Genomic DNA, 27,500 nt, shown 5'->3' with positions numbered 1-27,500 from the left:
TGATTGCTTGAGTTTCACCGAGCACCTACCGCCCAAAATGGATATCATTTTACTAGTTTTGCCCAAAGCAAGCCCACCAGGACCGTACAAAAGGCCTCTGGTCTCGGTCCCGGTCCGGTCCAGTGAACCGATAAACCGGTGCCTTTCTTAATGGAATCCCTTTCCAAAGGCTGGCCGGCCGGCTGGAAGGCAAAGGTTCATGCAACCCACAAAACCACGAATGTCTTTGCTTTGCACTCCCACTCCTGATTCCTGCGGCCCCCCCAAAAAAAAACGGACGCGGCCATGGACGATTTCCGATCGGAGTCATAGTTAATCGGGCGGCAACAAGAGTCCTACCGCAGAGGCACCGATCGATGCAATCGGGTAGTCCCAGTACGAACGAGACAGAAAGCAACCATTAGTCGTTAATAGTAGTAGTAGTAGTAGTGGTGGTGGTAGTGCCGATGGCATGCCAAAATCACGCCAAAATCTTCGTGCGAAACGGGGCGTAAAAGACTCCGATGCTGCGATGCTACCGTCACGTTTTCCTACATTACCATCCCATCACCCTCTTGCCCATCGGTAGCAACGCAACCGCTAATGGCAATCGATGCGCCCCTTAAAGGTCTCTATTTGCATCGATGCTCCTTGGTGTGAGCATACTTTGGCGTCCCCTTTCCCGACGTTCGCGGGTGCGAAACGCTTCAGGGCACCTCGCATTGAACTGAATCAACCAACTCGAACGCCTTCAGTGGAACAGCTCTAAAAAGGAACACAAAAAGCGGAAGTCAATGTGACAGAAATTGACTTTCCGATTGCGAGAGAGAGACAGAGAGAGAGAGAGAGAGAGCGGAAGCGACGGCAGCAGTTGATTCGCGTTCGGGAATTCCTGGCATCGACGTTTGGAAAATAATAATCGTAATCTCATTTGTAATTTGTCTAACGTGTCACCATTTTCTTTTCTCTGTTCCCATGGGCTCCCTACGGGTATTTTCCCTCGGAAGGGGAGAAAAATAGCAGCGGAGCGTGGTGTGAAAATTGAATAAACAGAGTTCAAACCCTCCCGAAACTGACCTGAAGCGGAAGAGAAGGAAGACGAAGAACGGCGAAAAGGCGGGTGAAATGATAGGGAATGACATCCACCATCGATCGGGCGGCTGCTTAACGAACGGGAACAAATGATTTGCCTATAAAACGAGAACAGACCATTGCACGGGAATCAGAACCGCGAATGAAAACATTTGTTTCGCGTTTTCGTTTCATCTACTTTCTCCACCACCTGGTGACTGGGGTCGGTTGCAAGATGCGATAAGCGCGGTTCGTGAAAAACATTCCGCGAAAAAACATATTTTCCACCGTCGCCATTAGCCACGGAAGGCGATTGACGGGACGGCTGCAAAAAAGTGCCAAGTTTTTTTTGAGGGTGCGCTTGCTGATGATCGGCAACGGTTTGAAGATTGATTCTGATGGATTAATGCGATCGAAAGAGCAACAGCACGCAGTTCCAGTCGCTTAACGCGCAATGTCACTAAGCTCTGGTGGAAAGGAAAGCAATCGACCTGACTGTTAACTGACAAACACCAACAATGCTTTCTGTGCAATGCTCTATATCCTATCGTGCAACCATCATCCAAGACTAATGGAGCCTACCGCCAACCAGCGGCTCAACCGTGGTTGATGAGCTTAATGGTAGTTGAGCCACTAGGATGGCAACAACCACCATCACCACCGACCACAACCAACCGTCGATAATTTCCACTTGCAGAGAAAACACTCTAAAATCATTATTAGATTCTCGTACACTCGCACACAGATGCAGATTGAAATGGAATCGATAAATAAAGGAGAAACGGATGCTCTACCATACACCATGGGTGTTTGGTGTGCAGAGAGAGAGAGAGAGGGAGAGAGAAAGATCCTGAACCGTTTTCAACGATACGTCACGATCCACAAACACACGGCACGTCGTCTGCAACATCCGAAAACCCGCTGACGGTGCTCGATGGCGTAATGACATAAATTAGATTTGCTTCCGTGACATGATTTCGGTATTAAATCGTCATTTGTTTGACATTTCGAATGCAAATCACAGCCGGTGGCCAGCTGCCTAGCGAGCATGCTGTGAGCACGCTCGCCCGAACGAGAAGCCCGATTGGCTCGATGGTTTTTGGGAACGATGGCTGGCTAGCTGGCTGGCTGGCTGAATGGTTCGTAATTGGCAGCAGCATGAGGGCGGCGACAAAGAGTGCCATGGGTATGCTGCGTCTGGAATGATTGTTCTGGAGCGCTCATTAGAAGCATCATTTGGAAGCGTGTTTTATTTTTTTTTGTTCACTGACCTCTCATCCGTTTCTGGCCCAGTTGACCAGCACAGCTGGTTCGCCGGTGCTCCGATGCTGTGGTTGGATAAAATATTAAAAAAGAAATTAAATCCTCAATTGTCACTATCAATGGACTGTAATCAATGGTGATCTGCGGGGCAATTGTTTGATATCTTTGTTTGAATCGATGCGATGGGCCAAGCGCTATCGTTTAAATGAAACACATTTACGCATCACATCCGGTGAATAATCAATGTGGGGCGCTTTTCATCAAAAGGACCATCAACCTCAATACTGCACGCGGATAATGATGATATCGTTACAGATTGCTGTGCTTGAGCATTAGAAACTGGCTCTCCCAATGCGCAATCCCGCAACAAATGCAAAATGCGGCCATAACATAATTCCGATCCCTCAAAAAAAAAGGCTGACGAATCGAAATTTGATCAAACCGAACCGCCCGGACTCACTTTGATGCGTATTTATGAGCGGTTCATACAACGGAACGGTTCGGTCCCACCATCACACTGGACACCATGCGATCCGTGGTGGCCTTTCAAAGCGCAATCATTCAAAATTACTCTCTCCCGTTACGGCCGGGGATTTTTGGGATGGATCGGTGTTGCCAGGAGGGCGGAAAATGCCGTTGTAATGCTGGCAATAAATAAACCATGCATCAGCATGCCAATTGGGAGGATATTTATTCCGCATATTTATGACCAACCTCCACTGCACCCCACACTCCGTGTTTTTTTTCTTTTTCGGTGAGATCGGTGAGGGCAAATTGTTTCATGTCGTACACAGAACGGAGTCGCGCACCCTTCGCTGAACCGGACCGGAGGGCCCACCTAGTGGTCCATCGGTCAGCACTGAGCCACCATCGTTCTCGTCCAGTCATCTGTGTCGCGGCGGAACCTGGAACCTGGTTCCAGGCCGCATTCGGTATCGTAAAAATCACTGGCGTAATTTCTGTAATATGCTCTGATTGTGCCAGCATGATTCATCCATCCAGCAAAGGCTCACCGGGATCAGAAGCGTCTAGTCGGTGGCCACGGTAGGCCAAACAGAGAGAGAGAGAGAGAAAGAGAGAGAGAGAGAGAGAGAGAGAGAGAGAGAGAGAAGTTAATGGAACGAGGCTGCAACGACCCAACGGAGGTTCAGGCTGGTTGGCCGGATGGATACGATCCCTCTTTTTACGATTGTACCGGTGACGTCAGCATAACTAAACATATGCTCCCTGGCCATCCCGCCATCCATTCATTCAACCATCCATCGCCCCGCGCACTCATTCGGCTGTCGGAGTCCTCGTAGCTTTGGTTGTTTTTTTCTCCCCTTTTTGGCCTTTCTCGTGACTGGGGCGTCCATCACGGTGTCCGCTCGTGTTCTGGTCCATCGATCATGCAGATCCACGGATCCACACTAAGGCCAGCGAAGGAGTCCCGCGCTTCCGGGATGGCTCGATTCAGATAAATTTGTTATTCCATCTCACCCCCAACACACGTTCCCATTGTCACCCTTGTGGCCCCCGCAGAGGCCACGAATTCCTTTTTTACACACGAATCTGTTTTTTTTTCTCGTTTTCTCGCTTTCCTATTTCGGCTCCCAATTTGGATGCCATATTTTACGGTGAGTTATGCGTTCAACGGATGCTGTATGCTACCGTTTTCTGTTCGCGATAGAGGAGGATTGGGCAGACGGTGGGCCACAAAAACCGGTATGCAAAATTGAAATGATACATGAAAGCGGTAGGAAAACGTTGGCCCGCGTATCACCACCGCCAATGCTTCGGTTATCGATATATTCAAATTTCGCGATTGCATTAAAAGCGTCCGGCATGAGATGATGTGCAAGTCTGAGTGAGTGTACATAGGGGCGATGCGGAGATGGTCGCTCTATTAAATGGTCCTTAGGTAGCAAAAAAGATCCTTTCCGAAATTGCCTCACTAAAAGCAAATAAGTGGTTCGATCGATGGCAGCAAGTGAAGATGGTTGGAGTGCGGTTTAAGGATCACTTAAAATCGTTTAACTCGATGGTGGCCAATCCGCATGCCCACTACAGCAGCAGTGGACCCTTGGAATAATTTTAGAAAACATGTTTCGATAGTAAGAACTCAGTAACGTTATGATTGTTATACTTATCTGTTTTTTCTTAAAATTTGAGGATAATGTAAATTTGTTTTAATCGCAAACAAAATGATATTAAGATTAGGCTCATTTAGTGGAAAATGGAATGGTCTTTAGGGGAAAAAATAATGTATATGGAAACGGGGACTGCAATGGACATGGAACAGGGGAATCAAATAATTAATAACTACTAAAAGAAATAGCATTCAAAAAGCTGTTGAGTCGAGACCATTCCTTTCGGCAACGAAAAAGCTTTTGCTGAAATATGTTACCAAATATTGAGAAAATATCCAAATGCTATTAGATAAAAAACGGATCTAATTCGATACTTAGTACACCATCATTAGACTTACTTCTTACATCATTAGATAAACCATTATTAGAAAAACAAAACAACTTATCCACCATCTTATTAGATACTTGTATACGCAACCATGTTTGGTTTTTAGAAATGTTTATTGGCAAACATCGAAGAGAATTGTAAGTCCTACGGTGAAATGTTAACCTCGCCCTCAAGGTTCCTTCAAGGCTACATTATACCATTCAAGGACACTTAGAGCAGTAAATCAACTACCGAAAGAGACACAGTACTCACTGTATGCCTTCGCTATCGCCAATCGCTACCTTTTCTGATCGTTTCACCATTTGCTAGTTCACCAGCGTTACCAAAAAGCTCGATAACCCTTGCCACCGATTCTCCCATTTGTCTAAATGTTTAATGCTCACCAAGTTGTGGCATCCCGGTTGCTGCTGTTGTTTTTCGGGGAATGTCGGTTCACCCGACCGAGAGCCACGCAGTCCTTTGATTAAACAATAAAAACTCCCAGAACCGCGGCTCCGGTTCGGTGGGGTATGCGCGGCTGTTCGGTTTCTATTTTCAGCTCCACGTTGACCATTCCAACAATACCGCTCTATCTGCACGAGGCAAAAGGCCGCGGCGGTATTTCGTTTTTGGGGGAAAATCCGATCCCCTCCGAGCAAAAACGGAAAACATTTCTCCACAAAAACGGTGTACCGCCATTTTCACCACCGGCCACCGGGATATGAATCGTGACGTGCGAGCATAGGGTTGAGCGATCGAGCGGAGAGAAGAGTTTCGAAAATAAAAACGTAAACAAAAAAATCCAACCCGATCTACCTGCGCGGTCGCCCGTTAAGCGTCCATCGCACCGTAAACCTTCGTGTGCCTCGGTAAAGAGCCACAAAATTAGCCCCGCATTTAATCTCAAAGCATGACCGTTTGCCGGGGCTGGGCAAACAATGCTCAATCCACGGTTGCCCTCGTACATTCTCCATCCGCCGGAGGTCCGATAGGAGAAATTCAGACATTTTTTTGCGACCTCGTAACCCTCGGTGTACCGCACCGTCGAGATAAGCCAGCGTCGGTTGCCAGCTCCTCTCCTGGCAGGAGGTCAATGGAAGAGAAGACTGGGCTGGGTGGAAAAAAACATCCTTCATATCATGATCTAATGTTCCGGGAGGCCACGGTGTACGGTGCTTGGTACCGATCATCGAGTTTGGCTGAGGGCTGAGGTACGGAAGTACCGCATACGTGACGTTGGTGCGACTCCGTTACACCAAAAACCTCGAACGAAAGGGGAGCGAAGGGGGGGAATGCTGGATTTTTTTTTCAGTTCTGCCATACCTTTCATCCAATTTTGTTTTGTTTTGTTTTTGTGTGTGATGATCCTTTTAGGAAGGATCGTTCTCCAGGCCAGGTGCGGGTTTGGTATCTTCATTTGTGCCCTCCAGGCCGGGTCCGTGTCGCTCTTTTGCCATACTGCGGTGGCTACTGAATATTCATTTGAGTTTTGTTGCATGAATGTTTTATCCTGCCGCGCCCCAAAACCCTGCCCCCGGGGGCCAGGGAAGCATGTTGTTCGCCTTTCGTTCGCCTGCATATCGGAACGATGAGCGGGTACCTGAAACCGGTGCCGGTGACACAGTACAAGCCATCCGAAACGAACGTCACACAGTCGCATGCAATCGACACCGACGCATCAATCCCATCGGTCTCGGAATCGCAGCTGTGAGGTCATTTTTGTTGAAATTCGAGCGAAAACCTAGCGAGTGTGGTCGGAATGTCGATCAGTTCTGTGCCAGGGTGCGAGGGTTAGAAGCTGGCGTGACAACAAAACAGTCCTCGCTGTAAAATGCATAAAGTGAGACGCTCCGTTCCGAGAATTTTGCGGATGTTTTTGCGTTTTTTTTGTTGGACATTGGAAAAAATGGTCAGCCAGTAGTAGACTAGCTACTGATGTAAATCAGAACTCACGCAACTGACTGCAACTGACTGACGATGACGACGACGACCATGACGAGTTCGCTGCAGTTGTAGGTTGTTTGGTACATTTTTAACACCATTTTTTTCACCATCTCTCTTCCATCACAACAGTTCCTGTCGTTGCCATGGAGGCGCTGGTCGGCGAGACAATCTATCTGCCGTGCAACATCAGCACACACGAGACGGGCGACAATGTCGTGCTGGTGCTCTGGTATCGGGAAGATAAGGGATCACCAATATACAGGTAAGCCGATTACGCCGAAGCTGTACAATGCCGGTGGTGCCGTGCGCACCACCATTGGACGCGATTGTCAAATGTTTGGTCGAGTAAAAGAGGAAATTCCGGCGAAATCGGGAGCATGGTACCGAGCTTAGCATCGAACGAAACGATTTGTAGTCCGGAAAGCTAATCGCTCCAAACCAGACTGCACCAGTGGACGCACGTGTTCCTTCCAGCTTTGCTACGGTTAAAGTCCGGTGTTTGCAAAATAAATCCTTATTCTTCGCCAACAACGTTCACGTTGCGGGCCTTTTAGGACTCGTCGTACAGCGTACCGTGGCAGGATTAGTGGAAAAGTGTAAGATTAAAAGCCTCTAGGAGGAGGGACGCAGTTTTGACCATCGACAGACTCCACCAAAAACCGCCAATTTGTTTGCCCATTAATCCGTTGGGCGATGTTGCTAGGGATGTTGTAGGGCGGATGTTTGTCGGTATTTTTTAGAAAATTATGCCAGAACACAGAACAAAGGCCCGGTTTTGCAATGGAAATGATGATCTAATTTGGAAACATCGGTGACCGTAATTAATGCCCGATCGATTCATGTTTTCCGCGTAGAAAATTGGGTTAGGAATTCGGTTGGGTTTGGCTTCCCCTGCAGCCGAAACAATGCCACCCGGCCCGGTCGGCTGGCAAAAATGGAAGAATTTAATTATAATTCGAACATTCCATTATGCACATTCTGGACGAGTTTGTTCAGTAAATAGCAATCGTGGCAAATAATCAGCGGCCGCTGAGCCTTGGAAAAGGTTCATTTAGCTCAACAAACAGTGCTTCATTTGAGAGCCGATCCTTGTTCGTAAACAACCGCGGGATCTGTACTACCGGAGGCTACCAGCTCGCTGACACACTCACCACCCCATGACCTGTGACGAAATCTATGACGACATCGCAAACCATTCACTGCTCCCTGTTGTTTCTGTACAATGAAGCCCACGAAAAGTTGTAAATAAATAAATAAAAAGAGCATAGCGTGGCCCGAACCCTGGCACAATCGAAGTGATGCAATGAAAATGACGCCCGGTGTCATCGGGGGAGCTGTTAGCAAACTGCCGAACGGCCCGTTCCGCACCAAACACTTCAATCAATTCTTCATCAATTATGGAGATCGTGTTTTGGTTCTTCGGTGCGAGCGCGTCCCGTTCTGTCTTACGATAACGATTTCGGCTGAGTCGCTCAATTGATGCTGCTCTTTAGCTCGAACGGTCGAAGGACAGGGGATGCTGTGACGAGACGAGTGGGCGTTGGGACCACCCAGAAAAGTACAAAGCCTTGCCTAGAAGGTGAAAATAAATAATTCATCATTCCCGACTTTTTTTTACGACCCAACGCCGTGGTGCGCACTCGTCCGGTCCACTGCTGCTGCACTGGGTGTGTCCGGGTCACGTTGTGATTGTGATTTATCCGGACTCTGGCACTGATTTGCTTGCCTGGCCATTGGGAGATGATTTCCAAGAATTGTTGGCTAGTGACAGAGTCCCGTTTCTGTGGAGTTATCATTTCAACAGCTTGCTTGACAACATCTAACTTAAATTGACTGTGAAGAATGGAACGGTGCAGCACCTGATTCAGACTGTATCTAGCTCATTCCGATGTCCAGGTACGACACAATCGCCGGCTCGCAAGGACACACTCTAACATGCATGCGTAATGACGTCAATTCAGCTTCATCCAGTAAAGCTCACGGTGTTTTTTTTTCGCTTCTCTTTTTTCTACTCCAACAGCGCGGACACCAGGGGACGGGACGTGACGTCAGCGAAGCGCTGGTCGGACGATGCGATGTTCGGCGACCGGGCGTACTTCCTGTTCGACAAGAAGCCCGGCGAGCTGGCGGTGCAGAACGTTCGCGAGACTGACAGTGGCACGTACCGGTGTCGAGTGGACTTCATCGTCGCACAGACTAGAAATAGTGTCGTAAATCTTACAATAATTGGTGAGTGATTGTAACTGGCTCCAATCTGGAGTTTGTACTCTGATATCCTGACTGTTACCAAAAGCGAGAGGGCTGAAGTGAGCGGCAGAGTGTAAATTCTGGGTTTATCTCATTTATGGACGTCCCCTGTTTGCTCGATGTGTTTGGAGGCCCGTTTATTCTCAACCGATTACTGTTCAAAACAACCGATACCGGTGTAGCAATTCGATAAAATAAAATCAAATTAAAGCATGTACCACAAGAGACTCTTGCTGGTTCGTTTAAACATCTTAACCCTCGGTTGGGCACCCGGCGTTTACCCCTTTGTTGGGCACCCGGGTACCCGGGTACCCCATTTATGTGCATTGCATTGTTATGTTCTTGTATTATCGTTTGTATCACTTTTATGATAAAAAATGTGTTCTAGAACTAATTTAAGAGTCTTCGGAACGTATTTTTCTTTAAAAATCACAACAAAATCCAATAAAAACAATAAAAATAATGAACACAATGCATTGATACCCCTTCGTACGGTCATTCTCTACCGCGTACGTCGTAAAGCAAGCAATAAGATCGTAAAGTGATCGAATTTTCCAGCAAATATGTTATTGAAATTATTGATTTCTTCGAATAAATCAGTTTGGAATTGCCATAAGGCACTTTTGAGTCATAAAACAATTGAGTTAATTGGGCACAATTGAGCTACGAGATTAGACCAGTTGCTACATGGTGCGTTCAGAAAGTAATGAGAATTGATTTTTCTGACAAAACGGTTTGAGATAACGTGTTTAATTTTTTACGATAAGGTAGAGGAAGGTTTTAGCTATCAATCGCACTTTATTTCGTTCGGCTATGACCAACTGAAAGAAAATGGAACGATTTTTCGTGAACCATGTTTTTAGTTGATGTAACACCGTAGAATGTCCCCTTTCTATGGGCCATTGGTCTGGCGCGGATCATCCGGACCTTCTTCCTGGCGCGGATCATCCGGACCTACAGAAAAACATTCCGTTGGTGCCAATAATTCATCAAGTCCTCATACATTTCTGTTTGCGTGCTCTGTGCCAGGAAGGGGTCCGCGATGGGCTGCACCAGTGGTCCATAGAAAGAGGGCGTTCTACGATGTTACATCAACTAAAAACATAGTTCACGAAAAATCGTCCCATTTTCTTTCAGTTTGTCATAGCCGAATGAAATAAAGTGCGTTGAATAGCTAAATCCTGCCTCTATGTTGGCGTAAAAAATTCAATACCTTATCTCAAACCGTTTCGTCAGAAAAATCCAGTCTCATCACTTTCTGAACGCACCATGTATATTGGTTTCTGTGGTCTACAAAAATGCCGCCTAAAACCTTTTTGATGAAGATTAGTGTATAATTTTATAATTATAATTTGTATATGTTAAGAAAATTACACTATAAGAACCATTTTTAATCAGTTTGAGAAATTATATGTAATTCAAATTGCACATAAAAGGTTTCAAAATATGTTGCTTATTTTTCTCCTATTGCTCATGGAAAAGCTCAAAAGTTATTAATTTTTCATCAAAATATTGTAGTTTACTTAATTAACGATTAATAAACACGTCAACATGGATAAATGTTGATAAAAAGTGTAGTTTTGTGTTTATAAACATAGCCCATGTGCATAGCCAACGTGTGGGGTACTCGGGTACCCGGGTGCCACTGGGCGGGTGTTAATTTCATCGGGCCATAATTACCTTTAAATATGAGTTATCAAAACAATTTCAACGCCAATTCGGCTTGAAATGAGTTGTACTTTGGGGATCCGGAGTTTCGTAAAAAAATATTGACGGGAAGGCATTCATTTTTTCGTTGAAACTTGAAATGGGTACCCGGGTACCCGGGTGCCCAACCGAGGGTTAAAGGTGCGCCATCGGTATTGATTTAATCTTAAATCAATCCAATCCAATGCAGGCTAACAGATGGATTGATCCAGTCGTGCTTAGCACATTATCAAATCAATTCCTCATTCATGCCCCAAATACGCTCCGGCATTCCGGATTTGTACTCGGTTTGCAAATTCGGTTTTCCTATCAGCAACAAGGTATTTCCCTGTGCAATAAATCGCTACGCTACGGCATATCATGGCGAGTGTTCTGGTTCAATTCTCTTCGCTCCGCTCTCGGCGCAACTCTGGGCACTGTTGATGTTTGTTTGCCCGGCGAGGAGAATTTCGGCCGACATTTTTCGGTCCATCTTTTGCACATACCATTCTGAGCGGTTCCAATTGGCAAGCAGTGCGCTTCGATGCAGGTACGCTCACGGTAGGGCTAAACATGTTTGGATTGCTAGCGAAAGACAAACATGCTAGCACGTTCTGGAGTTGATCTCGAGCTTTGGATCGAGTGCCTAGAAAGAGCGCAACTTTGTTGGAAGGAAGGAAGAAAGGTTTTGGTTTACCAGCCTCTTCAGCTGCTTGAGTATCGATCGAGGTCGAGGGACGGACAGGGATGCCGAAGAGACTCGAGGGTCTGTACGCTGGGAAGGTTGTGTTTGAAAGGTTGGGATGAAATTTGATTAATAAGCAAATACCTTTCATACTGCTTCAACCGTGTAAACTCTTGCGAAAGTGAGTTTTGCGCTCGATAGAGTGAGAAGAAAGCACCGAGGAGGGCTTCGGAGTGTGCCAGGGAATATTCAATAATTGAAAATATGTATCCAAATGGATTCTTCAAGATTGATGTAACGTGGATGTTAGTGTTTTCGTTGAGCTGTCGTTACGCTCTTTAAATTGTGAATTGCGTTTATGTAACAACAGACACGAGAACACTTCCTTAGAGCATCTTCAATAGTTTTCCCAGTTAAATCATTTAACTAATCATGTAACTAAAAACTTCAGTTACTTTAATTGACTTCATCATGCTTTAATGTCGTGATCCAAGCTAGCTTCACATTATACTTCCAGCTATACTATAGCTATTAGCAAGAGTATTATCACCATCACAAGTCAATCATTCGTTAAAATTAGCCGCACTTAGTCGCATAGAGAGCGATAGCCTCACGGTGGGATGCATCTCTTTGTATTTCCATAATTAAATCTCTGTTAGACAGTTTCGGTGAACCGGCACCGTTCTGTTCTGTTACGTTCGCTTCCACTACGTACAAACTTCAAGAATAACGGATCCAACGATGCTTACAGTCGATTACGGCGATGAAAATTGCGATCCCAGCGAACCCAACCGGACAAGGATCATGATAAATCACTTCGCCGGAATCATCACGATTTGTCCAAAGTATTCCCGCGACACATCAACTTGAGCTCCAATCGTGATGCCATCCCCTAACGGCAAATACAATCTCTCTTCCCATCAGGCCCCGCCAGCCGTTGGAATGATTAAATATAAATCAGAACCAATATCATCGAATGGTTTGTTCTGCTGGGCGTTGGCCCATCCATTCGTCTCTTTGATGATTCTTTGGGGACCAATTTGTCTGAAAGCTCGAACGAATCAACGAGTATCGGCCGGTTTGCTTGCTGTCAGACATTAAAGACGACATCGTGTAACGTCAATGTAATGTCAGAGAGCGAAATCATGGTGCACCGAAGGCTGAAGTGAAACTTTAAGGACAGTATGATTGCTGACCGAGGAAGTTGGAGTATTCCACCTCGTGGGCCGTCAGCAGAAGTCAATGACACAACCTTATGGCCTCTGTCTGCCCTCTCGAATAGGCTTGGTGTTCCGTTGTGCCAGCATAATCGCGAAGTTTCTGGCTGGGTACGCGGACATACTACTACCACTGCTACTACTCTCATGATCGTGACACCAACTTCCAAATTGACATCTTGACGACCGGATGCCACTCGAGTCGGTTGCACTCTTGACTTGGATTACTAGCGCTTATATCGCTCGTCAATGGTGCTGTAATGTCCGCTGAACATACCGATGATGACGGTTCCGAGGATGATGTTGCGATAGGAAAAAAAAAACGAGCAGCATTACATTGAACATATTTCGCGTATTTTCCCTAGCCATTCCCGTCTGTTGCTAGGACTGGGGCGATATGCCGTTATACTCAGCTATCGTTTTGGTATTAATGTATTGAAGTACGCCCATAGGCCTCCCATCGGAGGGACACATGGCGGTGCTATCGATTGAACGACAGATAAATCTGTTTCCATACGTTCTGCGAGGAGAATAGGCGCGAATCCTTGCATGTCAATAGCTAGTGCTTGATGCTTTTATCAAAAGTCAAGCACTGCCAGAAAGTTCCTGTATGCATTTCCAAATGGGTGAATCGATGCATAATACTCTCTTCCGCGAACTGCCAATTGTGTTGTTCGCTCCAGCCACTCAGATGCCGCACGCGAAAGCAGCATCATTTCGGAATGCCAAATGTGCGGTGAACCTTAGGGCGAGCTACCGGGTGAGGGCAAGCGATGCGTGACGGTAGCATACCGTCACTTCCGACCAATCACTTCCGGTAGCTCATGGGGAATGGGTGAAATTACATCAAAATACGATTACGCGCTGCTCATTGCAGGCCACGATATCTATAGCGATAGCAAATCATGCATAATCTAATCTAATGGTACGCATAGGCACGTGATTGTGCTTTTGGCATCTAGAGAACCCGGCAGTACGGCTAGCGAAGATACCGACACCTACCGAACACATTGTAGCTAGCTGTTGATGAAATGTAATTTGGGGCCGGAAGCCGGGCTCACTGATTTGTTGCGTAAAGCCATTCCAGTTGGAGCTCCTATCGCAAGCATCAAACGGTTTCTGCGATATGAACGACCAACGGAAGTATCGTCGTTTCGAAGCGCGTTGTAATTTCATACTTCATTCCAACTCCTGCCACTGCCGTAATTCATTCCTGCCCCTGATGCTCGTTTGCAGCAATATCAGACCAGGGATCGATTTCTGTTCCACACGTCATCTGAAAGGGACAGGACTCCCGAATACTCTGTAACCCTTAGCGTAGACGTTCACATTTTGAAAGCAAAGGCGAGAAGTCCTTCAAATTCGCTCGGATAATGAATAGATACTCGAGATAATGCGAGATACATTCCCGCGATACCACACGCAACCGGCTTGGGAAGGCCGGCCACTGTTGATGAATCATACATCAAAGTCACTTGGGTCCGCCTGGGACCGTTCCGTCTAGTAAAGTTGGTGAAACATGCACCCAGATTATACCGCACATCAGTTACACTTTGTGAGCGATACGATGGTATCATTCTGGTGTTATTAATAGTTCGCTACCAGTTTGAAGACGCCTGCGCGCTGTCTTTGTGGCTTCTGTTCCCAAGTCCTGTGGAGCATTGGCACTGGTTAGCATTCTGGGAATTCCCGGAAAGACTCGCTCCTAGTCAATACATCATTCATTTTAAATCCTTGCGTGCGATCGTTTTGAAGGCTCTGTTCTGGTATAGACTTCTGTTGCCTAAGGAAACTAGTCGTCCGATAGTTCCCGAATGTAGAAATTGTCGACAATCTTTGATGAGAGATAAGTTCCCCCTATCAATACTTTAAGCTTTACTTCTGCTTCAGCTTATAGGCTGTATACTTGTGGTACAAAGGACTGGCCTTTTCCACATAAAATAGTAGAACCACCTTCAACCCTTATGGGAATTGATTTCCAACCTTCCGCCGTAGCGTACCTTCCGACATACTGATTGCGATACGTCAGTCCCGTGATTCAATTCCACTTCTCAGCAATCTTGACGAGCTTCGGTAAAGGAATCCTTAGCACCCACCAGAGACCGATTAACGGAAACTGAACCAAACGAAGTCAGCCAGCCCGCCCGCCTCGTCCACCCAACTTCCTACGCCACATCCGACTAAACACGATACGCAACGTCATCCCCGACGGCGTTCCCAAAACGCACGAAATCGATTGCTAAACGATGGCAGCAATGGAATCCGACATAAAACATCATATTTATCTGGGGAAGAGTTTACTCGCGCGTGGGTTTTTGGCTGTAAATGTCGAAACACTAAACAGCGCCCTCCTCCCCCCCCCCCCCCCCTCCCCCCGGAAAACGCCGGAAGGAGACGGTGAGCCGTGAATGAAAACCCCGAGCGCTCACAGTACACCCGGCAAGGCAGTGCCATGGATGGTTGAAAGCAGTTGAATCATTTGAAAATGAAAGAAGGGGAAAAAATACAAAACGACAACGAAAGACAGCTTAATCCAGCAGCCACCTCAACCGAGGGCTCTTTGGGGGCCCGGCCAAAGTGATTCTTGCACTGGCTCGCTGCTAGTGGCGTTTCCGACGGCAACTGACTTGGCTTGTCAATATTGCCGATCCGGATGTAGCGGGGCGTCGGAGCAGCGGACGATATGCTCTTGATAACCTTTTAACCGGGAAATTTATGGCGTAATAATGTGAGTTTCGTTATTTCGACAACAGGACGGTGTTTAAGAGTAAGCGTCTTGTGGTAGAGAATTGAGACGGCAATTGTTTTCCGTCACGCCCACAGCGTGTGTGTCACATGACCTCCAAATCACTGGTGCCCTTGAGTGGAGGTGAATCTGCCATGCAGCTCTTGCGGAGTAAAACTTCCTTTTTTAAGCACACCACACCATGATGGGCTAAACGATGGGGTTGTGTGTTGCTATAAAATCAAGGATTTTATTTACTCGCACTATCAACGGACCCCAGGGGAGTGCAGAGAGCAAAGAGAATGCCGGTGCGACACCGGACACTTGGACAGTCGGACACCGCCACAGCGAAACCCGGAGCGAAGCAGTGAAATGGTAGCAACCGAGCGCAATAGTGATTGACTTTTCAAGCGGTTTCAAGATCATTATCGGTCCTCCAGCCACAAGAGGTTTACGATACGATGTTGCCGGCCATCAGGCTGAACCGTGTGGTCGGAAGGAGAAAGCGATTACTGTACGCCCAGCTGTGTGCGGCTGTGGGATTGTTTATGAAAATGGTTGACATTATTGTTATGATGATGCTTACGATTGTGCCACGCGACAGCAAAAAGACGCCACTAAGCTTCTACTGCGAATGGTGACCGGAGATCCTTTTTACAAAACCGAAGCTTACAAAGTATCGTGAATGGATTGTATTACAGCATAAGAAGAAGGTACGGCGCGCTGCAACATTATCATGGCGACGCTCTTCGGTATGTTATGGGAAATGGCAAAGCGCGCCACATTCCTTGTTGTTGGTTGTCGCAAAAGTAAGTAGTTGCAAAGCAGTAACGCAGTACTTCAGCATTGGTTCTCATCAAGTTAGTTTGCTGGTCCGGTGCCAAACCGGTGCCAAAGTGTCTCCGAGTCTTGTAAAGCGAATTGCAGCAAATTGACAACATTTCTCCAAAGCTGCTCGAGCTTATGCCTTAATTATGCTAATATCTCCCCACGGTACCGTCTCTACCGGCTCACTGGCGCCGTCTTGGGTAGCTCCGCAGGGCATCAAGTTTTTCATCTGCCACCTACTATTGCTCCGGCTGGGATCATTCCCTCCGATCCTTCGCTTCTTGTCAGATAGTAGAGCATCATAACAAGATGAACGAATGCAGTAAGTTGCAGCACTGCACTGGCATCGAAGAACTGACGAAGAAGAGCGCACTAGAGCTGAGCACGCTGAGTTCAGAATCCTCGTCCAATGGAACTCCCCGAGCGGTTGTTTGTAGGATTTCGCGTCTCGTACCACGGGCGTGCACCTTACAAACCGTGGTGCCATCCGGTGCCTCAGCGGCCACTAATCGGCGTGACCCAAAAGTTTTGCCGGCAACCAGTCCAACCCCGAGTGCTGTCTGTGAATCCGATTGTAAATGGACCTTTACGGCTTGCTCACCCTCTCGAGACGGTTAGCGTGGTCCAGGACAATCCAGGGAGTTTGCGAATAGTTTCCGGTTTCTGCTTTCGTTCTGCCACAGTCTCAGAGTCTGGCAGAAGCTCCAGGGCAGACCTCGATCACCAATAAGGTGGAGAGAACGAGCTGCAAATAATCATCTCATTCAACAGATCGATTTATGTTAAATTGATTATTTGCTCGCGTTCCTTTCCCCCCTTCAAGGAGCTACCATCGATAATCATTTTCCCAGAGGACAATCGAGTTTCGAGGCAAGTCGAGAGTCGAGATATTCAATCGGTCACCCGCTCCGGTTACGATACGCCGTCGCTCGTCGTCAAATCGTTAAGGTTACGATTTGGCGGTGAGACGATTTGGTTCATCGATCTAGCCTCCGGCTGGGTACAACGATACTGGACAAGGGAGCATGAGAGAGAGAGAGTGAGAGAGTAGCGAGAAGCGGGTTGGCTAATGGAAGGAAAACATTGAACCGCTCCTGAAGATTGATTGATCCCGTTCCACGAACTATGTCGGGTACTTCCTTTGGGTTGCTGGTTGGTTTGAGTCGTGGGATTTGGGGTGGAACCGCGCTTCTGGAGAAACTACTAAGCCATTAGCAACAAACACACCACCACTAACAAATACCAACTGGAGGGGAGGTCCCTCGCTAAAGCATCACCCTTTTGGTACCGTTCGGAGTCTGTGGTGTAGTGGGTTGGAGAAGTTTGTGATTGCTGATTGTTTGTCGCTGAAGACATTCCTCCCTTGTTATGCTCCCTGGTCAATTCTGGAAATCGTACCCAAAGAAAGAGAGAAAGAGAGAGGGAGAAGCTGGATTGGATTGGCCAATCCATGGTTCGGGAACACCAATTCTCGAGACTCGACTTTCGGAGTTCGATTGACTCGTTCACTTCTTAAACCGAAACTGGACTGGGGGTGCGAAACGAAAACTGTCCAACATAAAACATGTTTCTCGAAGTGGGACGAACAACACGGTCACGGTTCGGCGATCACCAGATACGGTACCCTGGACACACACACCGACGTTGTAAGGCATTGAGCAGGACGTGGGAAGCATCACACTTGGGCTTGGGCAGCATGGGGCCGTGTGTCGAGTTCGCTCGGGTCAAAGGACAAAACGCATGTTTCTTGCCGCTTGGCAGGACGGACCAGGCCGTCATGGGAAGACGCTCTGGGTAAACATGGGCCCCGTAGCGTAGCAAATGCTTAGCTTTTACTCCATCGGGAACCGGTCCGAAATTGCTTTCAAATTCGTATCGATGTTCTCGTGCTTTAGATCCGTTTGTGACAGATGTTAGCGTCACGTTGGTCAATTCTGTTTCTTGGAAAATGGACAGTTTACGGTGTTGCAGCAGCTTGTCGGAATATGCGCTAGGTTAGGATCAAGTATGTAAAAAAATAAAAAATAACTCATGTAGATCACATCAACTTTTGAATAACTTAGCTATTGGTTGTTTTTATCATGTACTCTATCTACTTTACTTTATTTTTTACACAATTCAGTGCGACTTTGCACTTATGATTGTTCACAGTTCATCATTCTACATTTATTTTTTATAAGTAGTTATCGTGGTCATGCGTCTTTACAATATTAAGACACATCACTGGAATATTGAAAACCATCTCCTTATTGATCACAGATCTATCTTATCTTTTGTTTTCTAAGAAAAATTTGAAAAAACCGTTATTTGTACACTTAATATGATTGCATTTCAAGAAGACGGTCGCACTGCCACCAAAAATCCACAAATCTAATAATGCACTCGGTATGCACGGTTAGATTCTTCATCCAAAAGCCATCACCCTCACAAGCGTGATGTGTCTCATCCATCCAGCGATAACCGATATCATGCTGCCAGACAAACAATGTGAAAAGTTTTGATGCAAAAGTTCACGAGTTCGGTTGTTCGGTGTTCTTATGGCCTATAACATCATGGGCTGCCAGGGAGAGCCTCCTCGACGAGAGTACGTTGGCGCACACGTTGGCTTTCCCACGTTGGCAACTCCGCTTCTAACGGTACCAACGCGTCACGTTCTGCTTCGCACGCCAATCGAAATCGAACACTTGTGACAGCGACAGCAATCGGAAGGATGGTTGTTGAAAATTTTCTATTGGAAAATTCGATTCATCGCTTCTTGCACACCGCCCACAGTGGTTGACAAAACGGAAAGCGAAGCCCCTCAAGCGCACTCTCTCCGTGTGCTGTAGTCAACCGTTGGTCTAGGGAAGGGCTGGTGTCTACCGTTTCGATGGAAAACTTTTTCCATGTTGCATAATTTTCAATATCCTCCCTCAAAACCGCCGCGCTACTCCTACTGCTAACTAACCGCTTCTTACCGCGCAGAACTTCCGCTGCAGCTCGCTCTCTCCCAGCAGGATTTCTGCTTCTTGGCACAGCCACTTTCAAACCAACCATCGGCTCATTCCACGGGCCAGAAACCACAATAAATATCTTGACTCAAGTGAGCCCGCTATAATGGCGGGACACATCAGCCGGTACCCGGTTCTACGAGCTTCTGCGAGGTGCTGTTCCACCAAGAATGACTTCATTCGCGAGTGGTTTCCAGGATAGGCGGTTGTGACTCGTGGCGAAGGCAACACGAGGGTTCAGCGTTAAATAAAATGAAAGAGAAGCTGGAAAGATGGCAAACCCGTCTCTCGCGGGCGTGAAGAATCGCGAAGGCTCGACGATGCTCGAAGCGGCTCGAAGCCCGATAGGAATGTATAACTTTTATGGCGCATAACTTGGAGCGTATTGAAAAACGCATCGATCGGCGTCGTGTCTCCGCAAGATGAAGACGACGCTGGAGAAGGGGTGCCCAAGGGGGGGGGGGGGCGGGGTTGAAATGAAATCGAACTTTTATGCTTTCCTGGCCTTAAGCATCCGTTCCATCAGTCGGTGTCGGTTGTTCGAGGGCCCGTTCGAAACTCAACGGGTAGGGGATTTTCTCGGGGCCGATTCTATGTCTTCCACCACCCACCACACGCACACACCAACACATACACACTCAAGTACAGACAGCGAAAAGCATTTATGATCTTACCGACCTTTTATAATGCTGCTAGTCAAGTGTAAATGTTAGCCCCCACCCGCCGAGGGATGATTATGAGACTCAGCTGGAGCAGTAGCACCCCCACCTCCTCCCTCCTTCTCCCTTCACCCACCACCCTTCTAGTTGACATCGAGTGAAAGTGACAATAACGATGCCATTTTTATGTTCATGCCGCTCGCATCAACACCACCATCGACCACACTCGATGCTCTCTCATCCACATTATCGCGACGAAGGCAACGGAGGGCCAGAGAGCAAATGTGCCACCGTGTCGCCACCGTGACGTTATCGACGAATGAAGTGGTGCTGGTGGTGCTGTCGAGTGCGGGGAACTGGATTTTGATTCCATGATTGCTGACCTAGCTGTTCGGGGAACTTTTATGTCCTTTCGCGAGAACCAGCAGCATGTGTCTTTTGCCAGGGCGCGAGAGCTGATGATGGGACCGTTGTAATGGAATTGCAAGGCCACCAAGGGGATGATGTTAACGATACGCATGGATCGATAGATATGGATGGATGGATCAGTGGATGGATTGACAAGGGTGCTACTGCGTGAACTTTTTTGGCAGATTAATTAGAATAAGAGCGAACAAGCTTAGCGGGCCATTTGAGATGAGTACCGTACCGTTCAGCGTCAAGCTCTGTTTGGCACTTGGGTCATTAAAACCAAAGACGACACGATGAAAATCCAGTTTTGAGCGCCCACTTTTTAACGATCGTTTGGAAACAATTGAAAGTTCGATCAACGCTCACATTCCGGTGACTTCGCTGTCTGGCCGGAAAGTTTTCTGCTTAGCTCATCGTGTAATTACAAAATGGGTTTACCTTCGCTGAGCGCAATTACTCGTCTTGTCTGGACGCTTTTATTGATTTTTTGTTTGTATTTAATGAATATTGCGTAATCGATTTCTCTCAACCACCAGGATCGGGTGGTCGCTCTTGAGAGGTAATTCCAACGCTCAACCCTGTCTGGTGGTTCCGTCAAAATGGAAAAAAAGGAGGCCAAAGCTTAAAGCGTTCTGGTCTCATCGGTGGTGGATGATGGTGAACGCTTTCCGACCGGAACCTGTAAATGACTCGCATTAAAAGAGCTAATGATTCGCCTTGAAAGTAACTGCAAGTGGTCGAAAGGTCCTTCCAAACTTCCGCTTGGTAGGGAGGGGCACCGTGCTCACAGGATGCCAGTAAAAGTAAACGATCCCACAGTAAACAGCGTTGTAGGCTTCAGCTTCAGGCTTCATCCTATAGTTGGCGGCTACGTGCAAATGGAGCAGCGGAGAAAGACCATGGAATGCCAACAGAACGAAGGGAGGATGTTTTGATAGGACGCCCCATGCTGTCTATTGAAGATGGATGGATGTGAACCGATCCGAAAGGCTCGCAACCAACCTTCAGGTAGCTTCGAGTCGCTAATGTGGCTCTTGGCGACGACGTGGGCTACTTTCGGCGATCCATCGCTTGGCGGTGGTAAATGAAACTCGAAAAAGGATCGGAAAACCTTCAGATGAAATAATGCTATGGATGCATGCAGCGAAGGAACCCGGAGTCGTCTCGTATTCGCAGCTGGTGCCCGAAAACCGGCGACGGATACAAAGAGAAAACGGCCAAACAGTCCCCGACACTGCTTCGGTGCCCTCGCTGCCTTGTGCAGGAGGCGAGATGTTGGAAAATAAAAAGCGCATAAAAGGCGTCTCAAAATGCCGCCTCAAAGCTATCATATTCTTCCCATCGAAATGGGCGGTCGACATCGAGGTATTCAAATTCGAGTGCCCGACTCGCCAGAAAAGGCCATTGACCGATGCGGCTCGCTGGAGCCGGCGTTTGAAGGTGAACCCCCTTAAAACCTAATGCCAGCGTGCCAACAGTGTGGGAGTGACGGACAAGCTGTTGTGTTGTCAGGTTGTGGGGGGAGGGGGGATTCCGAGTTCTCTCTCCCTCTCCCAAAAAGGTGGCGCATAGGGTGGTGATCCTTCCGCACAACAAACTGTTTGTCAGTTATCGCGCTCATTTCCGGGATTTGATAAGGCATGTGAAATGGTGTCATAAAGTACTATCAAGGACGAAAGTGGGACGTAATAAAGAATATTAAAGTGCCCATGGTCACCCGTGTCACAAACCATTACGAGGGTGGAGGTCTTTTGATGGTTTGTTTTTGAACCTTTTTTTCAGGAATGGTGGAGGCTTTGTTATCACTCCCTTCTGCAGAAGAGAATGGAATGCTTTGTTGTTTCTTTTCATTAAATTCTTTTCAGAAAATTGTCCCAAACAACAATGTGATGAAACGAATCGAGTATGCTGTGGCGAGGTGTGATAGCTTTGGAATATTTGCTGTTTGTACATGATGCCAATGGAAGTTGTGAAAAGTTATCAAATGATAATGACATCATTTTAATATTACTCGCTTCGTGAACCAACGAAAAAATAACTAAAGTAGTAAATTTGGTAACGCAACTGTTTCTGGAATTTATTTTTATTTAACTGGAAATAACAAAACTTTCAAGACAAAGAAAACTATTTCTTAGAGATTTTATTTTTGCATTGAAAATTATAGAGCATAACAAAGTTTTTGGTAATTTTAGCACAAAAGACCACAAGCGATTTGGACTGCCAAAAATGTGAGAAGATGTTGAATATGCAACATGAAACACGATCAGGATTTATGTCAATCGTATGAAAAAGTTGCCGGATTTCGGGAAGTTACTCATAAAACATTTTTTACTTCCTTGAAACCCATCTTGCTTGAAAGAATATGTTATACACGAGATGTATTGAAAGGATAAAACATGGCGCATGAATTCTTTCTGCTTATCGCGAAATAAGAAGCTGCCCTAATTTGATCGTGAGGCAAGAAATGATTTAAAAAAATATATATCTCACACGCTCTTATCTCTCTTGAATTACTTTCAAATTGAAACAAAACAATATTTTATTTCTAATTACATAACCACAGTAATGGACTCTCTATCGGGAGTGATCGGATTTATGGTGAACGTTGAAACTAAGCTTTATCTTCCCACAACGCTAACCACCCATAAACCCTGCCAATCCAAACCACTTACGGTAAAATGGCTGCGTTTGGCGCTTTCCCATTCCCCGTGATCCCGGCACTGCAGCGGGTTCACCACGGATCGCCGGAACTTAATCAATCTTCCACAGGCCCCGCAGGGCCACGGACCGGTGACCGGCACAGAGATCCGAGATCCCACAATGCGACGGCTGCACTAATTTGGAACAGAAATGATGCTGTGCCGGAGGTTAATTTTGCACCGCCAAGCACAGCATTCGGCTCAGAACCATTCGTCGATGCAATGCGAACAATTAAACGAAAAGATATCTGGTTCCGGTAAACCAATCCCGTGTCCGGGGTGGTGGTTTGTGGTCATCCGGATCCACCTCCATCCATGAAGTTTCCTCTAACATGCCGTACGTTACCACATCCTCTTCGACTCCAGCGATTTGAAGCTGGCCAACAAAAAATACCGAAACTCTCGGGCACGGTTCGTCCAAGGCGTTCCTGGGAACGGTTGCAGCTTGTCGGAACTGTCCAAAGGTGTGCACCGCTTCCCACTAATCCCATAGTTCCCCCTCCCGGTCGCCTCCCTTATCGCCGAACGATGTAAGAATTATTGCTCCGCAAAGTAGCTTCTTACCCTGGCCCTGGGTTGGCCATGGCCAAAGCATTGCCGTCGCTTACATCGGAAGGTAACGTGTGCCGGTCTCACACAGGGTGGCTAACTGGTTCACTGCGCTTCAATTACCCGGCCATTTTCTTCGAGCCGTGACCGTCAAAGCGAACGAAGGAAACGCTTACCATCTTAGAAACCTGATCTGGCATGAGGTCTGGCGTGCCAGTGGCCGGACCGGATTCAGCATCGCGGGCAAAAACCCCCCGCGGCCGAACAACGAAAGCTTTTACTTCACTCCGTTCCATCGTCGGGCCAGCTGCTTTTGCGTTTAATTTCTCAGCTTTCTTTGTTTGCATCGAGCCACCGAACCGATTGCTTCACCAAGAAGAGGAAAAAAGAATAAGAATTGTGTGAGGGGCAGTGAGAGCGCTAGCGGTGGGTGACTAATCCTTGCTTGCTTCTTTGGCCAGTAAGATGCGTTCCGTTCCGTTGGCCACTCGCTGCTCGCCCGGCAAACGGCTTCCTTGGTTTGTGAAGTTAAGTGGAACTCCTGCCACCACCTCCATCGCCAGACGTCCTCCAAACGCGCACGACTTCCAATTTGGTTAGCTCGATCACCCTCGAATGCCTCTGCATTCTAAGCGTTCGCCCTCGGCTGCTTCCATTAGGCTTGACTGAGCGCCGGACCGCTGCACAATCGGCAACCCCGCCCCAGAAAACGTGGATGGAGGCGCATGGTTCTCATGAAAAACCAGGCGCCTCCATCGCACACTGCCCGGGCATATTGTTTCGCAGCAACTGGCCACCGTTAGTGATGCAGAATGAAAGAACGAAGAAAAGACCCGGTTGAGTGTCCATCCTACACCCGTTGGGCTGGTTGGTTGTGAGAAAAAGCGCGCAAAAAGACGCAAACCGAGATGCGGGTCCCACGGTCCTCCGCCCACGGGGGTAGGGATGTTCCGAGTGGGTTTATCTTTGCACAGGAGATTTATTCACTTTGCTCCTAATGTGTGTTTAATGCTTGAAAGTCTACCGCTACTGTTGGCGCCTTTTTCTCACTGTTGCTAGAAGACATTTGATCCTTTTCTTCGGTCGGTGAAAGCATCTTCGGGATTCGTTTGGAATGGAGCGAGGGCTACATACGCTCTCCTCTTTTCTTTTCTATTCTGTTTTGCGAACCCATTCGCAGAAATCATTCCACGCGCTTATCCCTCGTGAAAATTCATTTCACAGAAGAAAAAAGGAAACACAACTCCACTTCAGCACTGGACGCCTGGAATAAAGGGGCCATAAAACCTGCCTCTCATTATGTGACGGCCAGCCTCGTGAACCGTCTCGGTTGAGAGCGAAGGGTTTGAATGATTTATGGTGAGAACTTTTGGAAGTGGAATAGAGTAACGGAGAGTGCGACGAGTTTCGCCGAGGATATTTTGGAATTTGGAAAGACGCGAATACGTCTCGAAAAGATGTTTTAACTACTTCACTTTCAGATCACAAACCAATACTGATGCGGCCAGTGTGCACCTCCTTACCAATTTCGGTTTTTAATAAACTTCTACTCAACACCTTTTTGGGTGGTTCCTGACGCAACTGACAAATAATGTTCACGATTCCACTGGCCAGCGGCTACAACCGATCGAGTTTCACTTTGCTCAACCAACGGCTCGTCTATGGTCTATGGCTTAGGATCATTATCAGGGTTTGGCCTAGGGCTCCAGGAAAAGTCCATCCAGCCGTTCGTCCGTTCGGTGCGTTATTGGCGTTCCCGAAAAGCCTATCCTTCCTTGTCTAATCCGGTGGCAGGCCAGCGAAGAGGAGAACGATGATGAAACGGTGATGGAAAGGCCTTTCGTTCCATCTAACTCGGTTCATCGCAACAGTCGCTACAGTGACTGCTGTCACTGCTGCTGCCGCTGATGCTGCTGCTAGCTCCTGTTGGGCCGTAAATTAATTATGTTTAAATGGTTTAAGCAGGGAATAATGATGGGAGATTTGGTCAAACAACGCAACCATTAGGGGGCGCCGATGTCGTCGGTGATGAAAGTTTCATTTTCTCTTCCTCTACATCTTTCCCTAGTTGTCTCCGTCTCTTTCTCACTCGTGCCTTATCATTTTTCTCTCTTGAAACGCGTCCTTCAAGGTTGTCTGGTTTTTGCTTGTCTTTTGCTCTCCCCGCATCTCTCCATCCTCTGGACATTGAATGCGCTGAAGCGTACCTTGGAGCTCACTGTTCGCTACAATCCGCTTAGTCGTCGTTTATATTATGTAGCAGCGGAAATGATGAAGTAACCAACAGAGAACCAACAACGAAAATGTTTCGTTCAACCCTGAGGCCTACGTCCTTTTTGGGGGGTTTTCCAACCCAAGAAAGATAATTGCTGGCAGTGTATGGCGTTCTGCACTCACGGTTTTTTTGTCCCAATGACCAGTTCCGTTAGGGTGTGTTGCCAGGATGTGGTCATGGATTATGGGATTTGATGGACGGCAGCAAATTAATTCACCCTTCTCGAAGGATATGGAAAAATAATGTATGGACCTCGTTGACCACAAACTATCCAACTATAAACAAAGGAAGGGGGCGAGAAAGCACGGTAAAGAGGATGGGCGAGATGGCAACCAGATCCGCTTATGAGTTGAGCGAGATTAATTGTGTAACGTCCTCCAGTGAATGCTCGAGAGAACAACAGCGATAAAGGAAAGCCATTAACAAGCCAACGGATTTGTTTCTGCGCGAGGAATAATTTTTTTTTTGCTTTTATTCTTTGACCAATGGCACGAAAAATAAAGATGTGAGAGGGAATTATATCCACCAAAAATACCTCTTTGAATCCAGGATCCCAAATGATTTGATGAGAATGAAGGCGTTTATTAATCGGCTTAATTGCGTTGACCACCGTACACTAGTGACATCATGTAGAGCGTAATAGGTACGTGATGTTTGATTCCAGTAAAAGATTAATTGTAATCAGAAGTAAAAATATTCAAAAACCTCCATGACTCCACATTGGTCCCATCATACTACAGATATCAGATGCTATAAGCGTATGTATGCCTAATGGAAGTTTTTAGTGGCAGCATATTTTTTCTCTTACAAAAGCAGGCATTAACTAAATATTTAAGGGCTTTCCTTGTCTGTCAATACAATAGCGAAGCGCGAATAAGCATAAAACTACAAAAAAAAACGATCCACAATACAAATGAAAATCTCTACAAAAAAGAATCCTTTACAGGCAATGCTGTGAACCAATCCGCGGTACAAGTCTAGACCACTGTGCTTTGGATCACTGGTGAAAAAGGAGGATCCCGTTCCCATTCGAGCGACTGACGACTCGGTTTAACCGTGAATGATCTGTGATAACTACTGCATAGCCCTCGGGAGAAGCAGATGCTTTCACTGAACCTGAATCAAACGCGTCGCTTCTCTTCGTCGGCGGATTACTTGCCTCACTGACTGACGAGTGCATATTTCTGCGAACTTCTGCGGCCACACCCGCATCCAACGACCTATTCAACAAAATCGTCAGCCTCTCGAGTGGTTTTGCAGCATAAAATGACATTTGTTTTGCATGAATTCCTCCGGAAAATTTACAGTGCTGCCAATGAGAAACATCCCCATGCTCCGAATGCTTTCCGTTGCTTCATATTTCATATCCTGCACTTGCTGTACACATACTCACACACATAGACACATGCACGAGAGACAGAAGTGTGGGAATCGTGGGCCTGAGCGGTGGTATTTTTACTGCGAAAATTAGCCACCGGGGAGTACTTGAATCGCTGTGCGCCAGTAACCGTGGAGTACAATGTGCTATCCATCTCGCGAATAAAATATGAAATATGCAATGAACAATAGTCGGTTCCGTCGATTCCGTCCGTTCGTCTCTCTTTGCCTCTTTGCATGCTCCGGCAGAGTTATGGTGAGTTTTGAAATGCTGTCCTCCAATACCAAACTCTCGCTGCCTCGCTGCGCCGTTACACCACCGCAAGCCTCTAGTGCTATCAATGGTATCCCAAAACATGGCTCATATATTATCCTCATCTTTCTCTCTCTCTCTCATCTGGTCTGTCCGTGGCTGTGCGACTAGAGAACGGGTGGGAAGCATGTGTCGTTTGCCTTTTT

General features: G+C 47.0%; 1 protein-coding gene across 1 annotated transcript in view; it reads left to right on the top strand.

Moving 5' to 3' along the window:
• The window catches only part of LOC126581106 (protein turtle homolog B), a 90,014-nt gene that overhangs the window by 45,047 nt on the left and 17,467 nt on the right, over window positions 1–27,500 (top strand). The window contains exons 2-3 of the mRNA XM_050244552.1: window positions 6,823–6,955; window positions 8,714–8,922. Coding sequence (XP_050100509.1) covers window positions 6,823–6,955; window positions 8,714–8,922 — 342 coding nt within the window. The remainder of the gene's footprint in view (window positions 1–6,822; window positions 6,956–8,713; window positions 8,923–27,500) is intronic.

Source organism: Anopheles aquasalis, chromosome 2, assembly GCF_943734665.1.
Source record: "Anopheles aquasalis chromosome 2, idAnoAquaMG_Q_19, whole genome shotgun sequence".
NCBI lineage: Eukaryota > Metazoa > Arthropoda > Insecta > Diptera > Culicidae > Anopheles > Anopheles aquasalis.
Note: the sequence above shows the minus strand (reverse complement) of the source record. Positions and strands in the feature narration are given on the sequence as shown.